The sequence below is a fragment of the Ictidomys tridecemlineatus genome, chromosome 8 (genome assembly GCF_052094955.1).
Source record: "Ictidomys tridecemlineatus isolate mIctTri1 chromosome 8, mIctTri1.hap1, whole genome shotgun sequence".
NCBI lineage: Eukaryota > Metazoa > Chordata > Mammalia > Rodentia > Sciuridae > Ictidomys > Ictidomys tridecemlineatus.
In genome coordinates this window covers 145,631,738-145,645,010 of record NC_135484.1, presented here as the reverse complement: position 1 = coordinate 145,645,010, position 13,273 = coordinate 145,631,738, and the positions used below count along the sequence as shown (strand labels likewise).

The 13,273-nt window shown below is 35.1% G+C and overlaps 1 protein-coding gene across 2 annotated transcripts in view; it reads left to right on the top strand.

The window, feature by feature from the left end:
• Nucleotides 1–13,273, top strand: part of Ranbp9 (RAN binding protein 9) — an 85,335-nt gene that overhangs the window by 38,252 nt on the left and 33,810 nt on the right. For both annotated transcript variants that reach the window (XM_078020549.1, XM_005329128.4), the window contains exons 3-4: nucleotides 11,413–11,465; nucleotides 12,953–13,120. In XM_078020549.1, coding sequence (XP_077876675.1) covers nucleotides 11,413–11,465; nucleotides 12,953–13,120 — 221 coding nt within the window. The remainder of the gene's footprint in view (nucleotides 1–11,412; nucleotides 11,466–12,952; nucleotides 13,121–13,273) is intronic.

The following is a 13,273-nucleotide window of genomic DNA, read 5'->3' as shown; positions in this document are numbered from 1 at the left end:
CACAAATTATGTCTTTACACATTTTAAGTTCCCACAGTTTTATAATTACTATTATGTTTTAAATCAGGAAGAAGGAAAAAATTAAAAGTAAAAATGTATTTGTATTTTCTTCTATGCTTACCTAATCTTCACTTGTGTTTATTTCTTTTCTTTTTCTTTTTCTTTTTCTTTTTTCCTTTGGTTTGGTTACCAGGCATTGAACTCAGGGGCACTCAACTGCTGAGCCCCACCCCCAACCCTATTTTGTATTTTATTTAGAGACACAGTCTCACTGAGTTGCTTAGCACCTTGTTTTTGCTGAAGCTGGCGATCCTCCTGCCTCAGCCTCCTGAGCTGCTGGGATTACAGGTGGTGTTTATTTCTTTGTGTGGATCTGGGTTAGTATCTAGTGTTCCTCAGCCTGAAGGATCCTCTATTACTTGTAGTGTAGTTCTGCTAACAACATTTTCTGTTTTTGTTTATGTGGGAATGTCTTAAATTTTTCCTTTTTTATTATAGTTTGGCTAAATTAAGTCTGATGAAAAGTGTACCACTAAGATTAGTGGGTTAATCTAGTCCTGTTTAAAATAATAATTGACAATGCTGTGAGGAGTTTGTGATTTAAGGGAGCAAAGCAGAAGGACAGTAGCAAAAAAAAAATTGTGAGGAGATAAATAGGTTTTAAAAGTTGTATCTTGCTAAAATGTGATAAATATATATTTTAATATTAGTTAAGATTGTAACCTGTTAAAGATTTACAAAATATTACCAAGAGGCCTAGTAAACAACTAGTAGTGGTCATAAAGCAGAAAAATAAAAACAGAAAAAGATGTAAACACAGAGAGTATGGACAGCAAGGTGGCAGTCTTTAACCCACAGGCCTGCTAATGTGGCCTATTATGTTAGCACAGATATTAACAGGGACAGTGAGTTTATAATTTGGGATTATGTATATTAACATTGATCTGAAAAGTCTTCATGTCTAAATATGTAAGCAAATAAATAAGCAGATTTTACCTTCCTTTTTGCTGAGTTTGAGCATTTTATGTAATGCACCAGAGACCAGCTATTCAGTTAACTGTGTATTATGAGACATACTCATCCAGACCTGTTGTTGGGAGTTTCTTCTGCTAGATGACCCTCCTTCTATTACATTAATAAATCATAAGCTGCAACCCTTATGATATCCACTTTCCCAAATAAACTTTTTCAAGGTGAAGTGCCAAATGTATTATTTTTATATCATATAATAATTTAGCAAGTAAAACTGCATTACTGTTTTGTGTTTCTGGCCTTTTTAATGTGTCCTTTTTTTTGGGGGGGGCAAGGTTGGGCTGGGGGGGGTCCTAGGTATTGAACTCGTGTACTCAGTCACTGAGCCACATATCCAGCCCTAGTTTGTATTTTAGAGACAGGGTCTCACGGAGTTGTTTAGTGCCTTGGCTTTTGCTGAGGCTGGCTTTGAACTGGTGATCCTCCTGCCTCAGCATCCTGAGCTACTGGGATTATAGGCGTGTGCCACCACACCTGGCTGTGTAATATGTTTTTAAGGAACTCATGTGTAACAATATAAAGTGACTATAATTGTTCTATTTTATGTGTCTCCATTTTTTTTGTCCAGCCATTGATCCATTTTACTTTCTGATACATTTCAAGGAAAGTACTGGTTACCCCTAATCAGTATACCATGAATATCTTTAGAGTTTGATGTCTGTTCATTGTTCTTTTTATTATGGTACAGTTTATGTACATGAAATTATATATCACCTCTTAAATGGATTGCTTGATGAATTTTCAGATGCATACCTCTGTGTAATGCAAACCCTACCCAAAATATAGAATAATACTACCATCCTTAGAAACATCCCCTCATGATCTTAACTACTCAGGACCTGCTCCTGTCTTCTAAGAAGTAATCACTATTTGACCCTTTTGGTAGTTTGCCTGATCTAGAACTTCAAATAAAAGCAATTGTATGGCTTACACTCCTGTAAGGCTTCCTTGAGTCAGCGTAACATTTTGGATTCATCTCAACTGTGTATGGTATAGCAGTAATTCCACTTCCCCTTTTGTTGCCAGGTGGAACACACAATTTATTTATCTATTCACTTGTTGATGGATAACCCAGGATATTTGAAGGTTTTTTGTGATTGTTAGAAAAGCTGCTATATGAACATATTTGTACAAGTCTTTTGGTGGACATTGTCTTCATTTCTGAGTTGCTGGCTCATAAGGTAGTCGTACGAGAACTGCTACCATTTTACCTTCCCTAACACAGTATGAATGTTCCTATTGGGCCATATGTCTTGGTGATACTGGTTTTGTTGGTCTTCTAAACAGTACCAACTCTGTGGGTGTATGGTGGTATCTCAGTGTGATTTAATTTGCATTTTCCTGATGTGTGGAACACTTTTCATGTGCTTCTTGATTATTTGTAATATCTTATTTTGTGGTCTATTCAGATCTTTTGTTCATTCTTTAAAACTGAGTCTTCTCATGTCTTTTGAGCAGAAGGTCTAAATTTTTAAAAAATATTTATTTTTTTAGTTATAGTTGGACACAATTCCTTTATTCATATATTTTTATGCAATGCTGAGGATGGAACCCAAGGTCTCACATGTGTGAGGCGAATGCTCTACTGCTGAACCACAATCACAACCCAAGGTCTAAATTTTTTAAAAGATGTATTTCTCTGTATTCTTTTTTTTTTTTTAAATAGTTTTTGTCAATGGACCTTTATTTATTTATATTTCTCTTTATTCTTAAGTTTGTGGTAGCCAAGGATAATTCTTTTTGGCTTTTTGTTTTGGCATTTGTTAATGCATTTTAGTTGTATAATATTTGAATTCATTTGGACGTAATCACATATATATACAATTTAATTTATTCCATTTTTAGTGCCGTGTGTGTGTGTGTGTGTGTGTGTGGCGGGTACTGTTTCTGTCCTCCCCTTCTACTCTACTATTCTACCTTCCACTTCTTTATATTTAATTGGTACTTTGTAGATATACACAGAGGTGGAGTTCATGTTGGTATATTCAGACATGCACATGGCATAGACAACTGTAAAGATTCATCCTATACTTTCTTCCCATTCCCATGGTGCTCTTCTCTGTCTTTGATATCCAACTCCTCCGTATCCCCTCCTACTTTGCTCTAGCTTCCACATATGAGAACATTTGACCCTTCATTGTGTGAATCTTACTTATTGTACTTAACATGATATTCTCTAGTTTCGTTCATTTACCACCAAATGCCATTATTTCATTCTTCATGATGTCTGTGTAAAACATTCTCTTTAATCCATTCTTCTATTGACAGGCACCTGGACTGGTTCCATATCTTGCCATTTGTGTGTTGTAGTGCTATAAACATTGCTGTGTCACTATGATATGCTAATTTTAGTTCTTTTGGGTAAATTCTGAAGCGTGGAACAGCTGGGTCATATGGTAGTTCTGTTCCTATTTTTTTGAGGAATCTCCATACTGCTTTCCAGAGTGGTTGTACTAATTTGAAGTCTCACCAGTAATGTATGAGTGTGCCTTTTCCTCCAAGGTCTCTCCGTTATTTGTTACTATCTGTATTCTTCTTTTTTAAAAAATATTTTACACCTTTTTACTTATAGGTGTACACGGATACTTTTATTTTTTGTGGTGCTGAGAGTCAAATCCAGTGCCCCATGCATGCTAGGCAAGTGCTCTACCTCTCAGCCACAACCCCAGCCCCTCTTTTTTTTTTTTTCCAAGCATTTTTTTTTTTTTTTAGTTGTAGGTGGACACAATGCCTTTATTTTTATTTATTTATTTTTATGTGGTGTTGAGGAGTGGTGCTGAGGATGGAACCCCGAGCCTCACCTGTGCTGGATGAGCACTCTACCCCTCAGCCACAACCTATTATTTGTATTCATGATTGCCATTCAGCCTGGTGTGAGTTGAAATCTCAAGTGTTGTTTTTATTTGCATTTCCCTGATTGCTAGGGATGTTGAACAGTTTTTCATGTTTGTCGGCCATTTGTGTTTCTTTTGAGAGTGCCTGTTTACTTCTCTTGCCCATTGCTTGTTTTGTTTCTTTGGTGTTAAGCTTTTTGAGTTCTTTATGTATTCTGGATATAAATCACCTGTCAGAGGAGTTTGCTGGCAAAGATTTTATGCCATTTTGTGTGCTTTCTCTTCGTGCTCTTTATCATTTCCTTTGCTGTGAAGATCCTTTTAAATTCAATATTGTCCCACTTACTGATTCTTGATTTTATTTCTTGAATGTTTAGGGTCTTGTTAAGGAAGTCAGAGCCTCCAATAATATGCTGGAGTGTTAACCTTATGTTTTCTTTCTAGCAGTTGCAAAGCTTGTAGTCTAAAGCCTTTGATCTGCTTTGATTTGATTTTTGTTCAGAGTGTGAGAGAGGAATCTAATTTCATTTTTCTACTAGTGGATATCCAGATTTCCTAGCACCTTTTGTTCAAAAGGCTATCTTTTCTCCAGTGTTTATTTTTGGCACCTTTGTTAAGTATTAAATGACTAACTGTGTGGGTCTGTCTCTGTGTCTTCTGTTCCCTTGGTCTTCCCATTTTGATGCTAATACCATTTTGGTTTTGTTACTATATCTCTGTAGGATAATTTGAGAACAGGTATTGTGATGCTGTCAGCACCACTAGAAGTTTTTAATTTTGATGAGGTCTAATTTATGACTTTATTATGACTCCTGCTTTTTGTGTCCTAATAAATCTTGGCTTTATTCTCAAATCATTAGGATATTTTTACATATGTTATTTTAGAAGCTGTATAGTTTCAACGTCTATATTTAGGACTGTAATCCATCTTCATTTGACTTTCATATATTTTGTGAGGTAGTGGTTAAAGTTCATTGTTTTCCAGATGTTTATTAGTATTTGCTAAATGCCCTTTTCTTCTCCCTTCTGTATTGTTTCCACATCTTTGTAAAATATTACATGACTATATAAATGTGGCTCTCTTTCTGGCCTCCCTAATTTGTTAATTTGTATATTTATGGATCCTATGGCAGTACTATACTGTTTTGGTTGCTTAGGTTTATGCTAAGTCTTGAAGGCAGATTGCATAAATCCTACAATTTCAGTTTTGTTCTTTTATATTTCAGCTTTCCCTGGGCATTTAATCTTATTTTCTCCAGTACTGTGGATAGAACCCAGGGCCACTTGACCATGGAACTATATCCCTAGCCCTTTTGTTTTCTTAATTTTGAGACAGGCTCTCAAATTTGGGATCCTCCTGCCTGAGCCTCTGGAGTTGCTGGCATTACAAGCATGTGCTAGCACACTTGGGTTCTTGGGGCATTTTGATCTTTTTTAAAATGTCCACATAAAGTTTAGACTCACCTCAGATTTAAAAAAAAAAGTCTTATGTGATTTATGATTTCATTTGTAACGACTTTAAGATTAATTTGAAGAGAATTGTGGTTTTAATTTTAATTTGAAGAGAATTGTGGTTTTAATGAGTTTTCCAATACATTTACTTGATGTTTCTTTCCATATATTTATGTCTTCTTTAACTTCCGTCAGCAATGTTAGGTAATTTTTAGTAGAGAAGTCTACATGTGTTTTGTTCAGTTCTTAAGTGTTTTATGTTTTCTGGTGCTTTTGTAAGTGGAATTTAAAAATTTTTATTTTCTAAGTGTTTGTGCCAATATGTACGAATAAATTAGATTTTTATATACTAACCTTGTATCCTACAGCCTTGTTAAATTTGCAAAATTTAACTCTGATTATTTTGTAGATTTCTTAGTTTTTTTTTTAAATGATCATGCCACCTGCAAATAGAGCCAATTTTCTTTTTTATAAATTTTTATACTTTTTATTTCTTTTTATTGTTGTGTTTGGAATGCTTAGGATTGCAGTGCTGCGTGGAGTGAAGTGGAGAACACTCACTTTCTTGCCCTTGCTCTTGGTGTTTGAGACTAATGTTCATTATTTCACTGAGGCTATCTGTAGGGTTTTGAAGGTTGAAGAAGTTCCCTTTTATCCCTAGTTTGCTGGGAGTATTATTGTGAATGGGTGTTGAATTTTGTAACCTTTTTTTCTGCTACCATTTAAATAATCATCTGGGTTTTTTTCTTGATATGGTGAAGTGCCTTAGTTTTGACTGGTTTAAATCAACCTTGCATTCTTGGGTTAAACCTTGCATTCTTCAATTATCATTTTGGTATATTACTAGAATTCTGTTTAATTAAAAAAATTCTTTTAGTTATATATGACAGAATGTATTTTGACACATTCCTTTTTAATTTATTCATTTGGAAACTATGTCTTTGTATTTTTTTAGTGATCAATCTATAGAGATTTTAATAGAATCCCCACTTTCGAAGTCCCCCGTGAATATTGTATGGTTTCATGTACAATGTGGGGACTTGTGTTTCCACACTCGTCCCCCACCCCATCCTTTTTCCCAGTTGTTTGTATTACATCTACATATGTTAAAAACTCTGCAGTGTATGTAAGATTTTGCTTTAATAAAACATGTATTGTAAGAAAATTAAGAGCTGTTTTCTTAGTGCAGGTCTGCTTGACACCATATTCTATTTCCTTTTATCTGAAAATGTTTTTATTTCATTCTTAAAGGATATTTTCCCTGATTTTTTGGTGGAAGGCTCTTGATTTTTTCCCCCTTTCAGGACTTTTAAACACTTCATCCCGCCGCCTGCTGCCTTTCACATTTTCTGGTATGTCAGCAGTAATGCAGCTCTGTATTCTGTGAATGTAATGTATCATTTTTCTCTGATTACTTTCAATGCTTTATTCTTAGTTTTCAGAACTTTAGCTGTGATTTGGGTCTACCTGTGGGTTTTTTTTTAATACAACTTTTTATTGAACATGTTACAAAAGAGGTTTTGTCCAAAAGACCAAGTCCCGTGCCCTCATCAGGCTCCTCAGGGTCTTCCTTCTCTGCTCCTAGAGGTGGCAGTGTTGGGGGCGGGGATGGGGGTGGCTGAGTGGGAAGGTCTCCTGTTGGTGCTGCAGCATGGTCTTCAGCCCCTGCTTTGCAGACAAGGCTACCAGAGTTGACATTGGCCAGGGCCTTTGCAGACAAGGCAGGCCAAAAAGGGTCAACATTTATAGCAGCTGCTTGGGTGGGGGCATTGATCTCTGCAGGATGAGGGCAGAGCAGACGCAGGCGGACTGCTGACTAAAGTGGGGCTAAGTGAGGGCCTCACTGCAGTGGAGCCTTAGCTTCCCTACAAGGACAAGCACCTTGGTGGCAGCTGAGGGAAGCTCACTTCCTTAAGGTTTGTCACCTTCTTATGTATGTTTAAATTTTTCTTTTACCAGTTTTGTGAGATTATTGTCAATTAATTCTTCTCCCCCAATCTTTTTCACCTTAGTGCTCTGTTGACATGTGTTTTAGACCTTCTGATATCGTTTCAGGAGACCCCTCTCCCAACTTTTTCTCTGTTCTTCAGATCTGTTGTCATGTTTACTTACTCATTTTGCCATCTCCCGTCTGCTGTTAAGTATATCAGTAAATATTTATTTCAGATATTCTTCAGCTCCAGAATTTCCACTTGGTTCTTGTTGTAGTCTGTTCCGGCTGTTGTAACAGCTTAAATTTATTACTCACAATTCTAGAGTTTTGGAAGTTCAAGATCAAGTCACCAGCAGATGCAGTTGCTGGCGAAAGCTGTCTGCTTATACATAGGTGGCACATTCTGTGTGTCCTCACGTGGGTGGAGGGTCAACACACTACCTCAGGCCTCTTTCCTAAGAGTGTTAATCCCATTTCTGAGGGGGAGCCCTTATGCTCTAATCACTTCCCAGAAGGCCCCCCTCATAATGCCACCACTTTGGGAATTAGGGTTTAACACTTGAATGTTGGGGGACAAAACGTTTAGACCCCAGCGGCTCTTTTTTATTATTTTTTTCTTCGCTGAGATTTTCTTTTCGTCTAAAACAAGCTTATATTCTGAACAGGTAACAATAGCTAGCTTTAATTTCTGAATGGTAATTCCAACATCTGGATCAGATCAGGGCTGTTCTCTGTTTCTCTAGAACATGGCTCATGTTCTCCAATTTCTTCATATGTCAAGTGATTGTTAATGTATCCTAGTACATTATGAATGAATAATAGATTTTAGAATTCAGCACAGCATTTTTAATCAGTAATTAATTTAGTGACACTTGTTTTCTGTACTGATTGATTGTTCCTTCTCTGTCTCATGTGTTTCTTCTGTTCTCCTTTCACATGAGACTCTGGTAATGTACATCCTCAGATTGAACACTTAGGTTTTATGAAACACATCTTAATTTCCTCGTTCTTGCAGCATCACCTGAGGATTAAGTTCTAGGCCGTTTCTTCATCCTCTACACTTAGAATATAGTGTACTCCTTTTTTGGGGGGCAGTCATCAGTTGTTGCTGCAGAGTTGGCAGTCAGCCTAATTGTCATTTCTTGGAAAGTATTGTACCTTTTCTAGCTGGAAGCTTTTAAGATTATGTCTATCATTGATATTCTCATTAATCTTCATATTTCTCAGTATGTGGTATATGTTTTTAATTCAACAACATATTTTTCAGTTCTGAAAGAGTATTACCTAAATTAGAAAATTTCAATTCTCCATTGTCCTTAGGTTTTTGGTGATTGGATCCCTTCTTTTAAATTTTATGTATCCTAAATATGCTTATTTTCATGGGTTAAAAAAGAAAACCCATAATGTTCATTGAGTGGTGTCATCCTGGGTGATGTTTCAGTTGTTAATTTTGTTGGCTTTATACTTTAGGCTTTTGTGTTTGCAGAATCATTTTTATTGGGAAGTTTTTTAACATTTAAAAAACACTTGTTAATTGGTCTCTTCTATGCCAGTTTTCTCTTTCTTATACTTTGTACCTGCTTTCTAACTCCTTGTCCATCAGTTCAGAACTAGTTTTGTATGAGAGTTTCTAGCTCCATGCTTCAGGATAGACTGAGTCCCTGATCCATTCAGTACCTGGTTTAGATCCTAGTCAAGAACTTTCCTCCCTCTCCCTACCTTTAACTAGGCCTCAGTGTCAAATAAGCCCACGAAACAGGTGGTATCATTATTTTCGTAGCCTCCTTTCAGGAGAAGCCTATTCCGTAAGTATGGCTAACACTTCTCTTGAACAGCATTTTTAGTCTTTGTGTCCTTAAAGAAGGGAGAACTTGTAGCCACTAATGAGAGCTCACAGTCCGGGAGCTTTGCGGACCCGCCACTGTATCCCCACTCACAGCTTTGTATTGATTGTCTTCATGGATGATGATTTTTTTGTATTATTATTATTGTTGTTGTTTTTTGGTAATTCTTACATTTTATGTTATTTGTAGCAAAATACAAACTTGGTGAGCCTTCTAGACTAGATATATAGGTGTTGTTTCTTAGTACTTTGCCACTCTTGACTGTCTATATGCTATTTTTTTTTGTGGTACTGGGAAGTGAACCCAGAGGTGCTCTACCACTGAGCTACTACCTCATCCCTTTTTATTTTTTGTCACAGGGGATTGAACCCAAGGGCACTTAATCACTGAGTCACATCCTCAGCCTCTATCTTGAGATAGATCTCACTGAATTGTTTAGGGGGTAGCTAGGTTGATGAGGCTGGCTTTGAACTTGCAATCCTCCTGCTTTAGCCTCCCCAGCTGCTGAGATTATATGTGTGTGCCACTGCACCAGCTTGGACCTTGCCAAGTTCTCGAGCCTGGCCTCCAACTTGGCAATCCTTCTGCCTCAGCCTCTTGAGTCACTGGGATTATAGTGTGTGCCACTGTGCCTAGCCTATGTGCTTTTATTGTTAGTACTGCTCTTGTGAATTTGACTTATTATGACTCACTATGTAGTAGGGAAAACCCTAAGTTATTTTTCTTCTAAAATTTTTTGACTTTTCCAGGTAAGTATTCTGTATTTTTACATATGAACTTTAAAATTATTTTATCTGGTTTAAAAATTTCAATAGGAATATGTCTTAAAATTCATTACATGTACATGTTACTTTTAGAAAGAGTGACACCTTTTATGGTGTCAGATTATCCGAATGCATATTGTTTGTTTATAAATTTTTGTTTTTGAACTTTGCTTGAGAACTTTATTCTTGTTGTATTGTTTCTATTACTGTGACTGGTATATTCTCACACATCATCTTTTTCTAGCTAGCTGTTAATAGAAATAAAACTGTTTTCTTATATCCACTTATTTTGCTAAAATAATTCTAAAAAAAACGTTTTTGATAGATTCTGTGGTTCTCTGTGTGTATCATCATACCAGCTACATGTAAAATTAATTTTCATCTAATGTTTATATTGGTTTTTTATTAAATTATCTAAAACAATTTTAACAGAGTCATCTCTTTGTTCCTGATTTTAATGGAAGGCTCAGTGTTTCATTGTTGATTATCTTGTAGTATTAATTTTAGAAATTGTCAACTAAATAATTTCCCTTTATTTTTAGTTTATTATGAGGAATGATGGCTAAATTTTATTAACTGCCATTTTTAATCTTGATACAATCAGGATCACTTAGACTTTTAACAAACTAGATTGAGTTTGACTTCTTTTTTTACTTAAAAAAAATTTTTTTTTAGTTGTAGATGGACATGATACCTTTATTTTATTTTCATGTGGTGCTGAGGATCGAATCCAGTGCCTCAGATTTTCGAGGCAAGTGCTGTACCACTTAGCCACAACCCCAACTCTAGATTCAGTTTATGTTATTGAGTTTTCTGCCTTCATACTTCTATGTATAGTTGTTTTAAACTTCATAAATTTTTGGTTTTTTTGCATTTTATTTACTTTTGAAGATTAACTGTATGCCTTAATAATTATCTTTCCATCTTTATATTTGTGGAGATTATTTTGTTTTAAGATTATAAATTTGTAATTAAGAGTTTCTTATTTTGGTAGGTTTTGTCACAATTTGCTCAGTTTTAAAAAATAATTATACACAGATACCCTAAGGCCACATTTTTTTAGTGTGCTTTATTAACTTTGGGATGTTTCTGACATTTTCCAAATGTGAATCTTTGTCTCTTCTCTCTTCTGGTAGCCTGGATTTTCACTGTATCCTTTAGGAAGTATATTTGTGTTTCATTTAGTGTTTTTTTTTTTTTCTTCTTTCTATCTACTTTTTTTTTTCCTTTGAGAAGTTGTAATCCCAAATAATTACTTGTAAAGAAAATGGAAAGATTTTCATAGGTTAAAAAAAAAAGTCAAAGGATTTTTTTTAATGGTAAAACTCCTATAGGTACAGTATTTCAGGCATATTTATGACTGGTTACTTGAGGAGATTCACTGTGAATCTGGTTTTTATTGCCCTTTATTGGAATTAATAAATTCTAATAACCTTTTTGTAACTACTCTAGGAATTTCAACTTGGGCTCGGTTCTGATAATGCTTGAGAGTGTTGGGGTAATTTATGCAAATACGACTGTAATAATCTGCATTTCTTTCCTCCCCTTGACAGTTACATGGGAATTGGTCTTTCTGCTCAAGGTGTGAACATGAATAGACTACCAGGTACACTTGTGATTGAATTGTAGTTTTAATAGTCTTGTGGCAAATTCTTTTTGGTTAAAAATTTTAAGTAATCAAAACAATTAATTGATTTTTTTTCCCTGTATTTCAAAATCATCTCTTATGCATTCTAATTGGAATCTGAGCAGTTTTTAGTAAATTTTAAAGTTCATGTTATTTAGCAAAACTTATTATTTTTGTTATTCATGTTATTTAGAAAACCATATTGTTTTCCCCCTTATTTGTTTTTTGTATTTTGGTATTTTAATCTCTTAACTACTTAAAATATTTTAGTGTAATTGTTCTGTATGCTACTTACTTATCACAAACCCATCTTCAGTTGTTCAGTATTGTAGGAATATAGGCTAATATTAAAAGTAATTTTAAAAACATCATGTTATGTACCATAAACATACAATTTTTTAAATTTAAAAACATAATAAACAATTTAAAATTTCAAAAAGTGAGCTAAGGAATGTAGGAGTTGAAATGGCAGAACTGTTTATTGACACCTCTTAGCAGAAGAAAATGAAGAAAGTGATTCTGGGATTATTTTGTCTGCTATTCTGTTAAAAAATAATTTTAGGTATTTTTTTTTTTTTAGGTGGGGGGACTAGAAAGCTCAATGGCCAATATAAAACTACACTGGAGAAACAAGCCAGTGCAATTGCCCTCTAATTGTAATCAGATATGTTAACTTTCATTGTACCTTTTTTGCTTACAATTATACTTGAAAGAATTTTTTAAAATTCCCTTAGAAGTAATTGATAAAGTAGCCGGGCGCGGTGGCGCACGCCTGTGATCCCAGTGGCTCGGGAGACTGAGGCAGGAGGATCTTGAGTTCAAAGCCAGCCTCAGCAAAGTTGAGGTACTAAGCAACTCAGTGAGACCCTGTCTCTAAATAAAATACAATACAGGGCTGGCAATAATGGCTTAGAGGTTGAGTGTTCCTGAGTTTAATCCCTGTTTCCTCCCCTCCCCATCCCCACCAAAGTAATTGATCAAGTACATGTTCTGATAATAAGTTTCTTAATAATTACATAGATCTGTCTGTAGTTCAATATTATGGAAAGACCACCAGTTTTTTGCATTTGGACCACAGCCTTATAAAGCTTGCAGTCTTTGAATAAGATATAACCTTCTGTTTACATTATACTATTGGCATCTATGCTTATGTATGTTATTTCTTCAAAGCAAAGTTCCTCTGGTATATTAGCAAAAGAAATATTCATTAAAAATCATGTCCTTCTGTGGATGTTGCATTTATATTTATTTTTTTTCTGGTAGGAGTCCTTTCTGTTTAATACTTGCTTTAGTATTCCATGTCGTGAAATTTATTTTCCTTAATAGTATAAACAGTATTTTAATACAGAAATAATTATTGAGAATTTTAATGTACATTCACAAATGTACTTATAATCTTAGTGAATAAATCCAGTACTGGGAGCCTTTCTTTTCATTATAAATATACTGAACCTTTTTCTCTTTAGGTTGGGATAAACATTCATATGGTTACCATGGGGATGATGGACATTCATTTTGTTCTTCTGGAACCGGACAACCTTATGGACCAACTTTTACAACTGGCGATGTCATTGGCTGTTGTGTTAACCTTATCAACAATACCTGCTTTTACACCAAGAATGGACATAGTTTAGGTACTGAGATAATAATGTGTTGCATGGAAAATAACCAGTTATTGTGATTATTCTACTTTCAGCATGGTAGTCATGTTGTGTAATTCTCCTTTATAAATAGATGCTTCTGGAAATGGTTTCTTTGTTTTTCCAAGTGGAAGGTGAGGAAGTAGT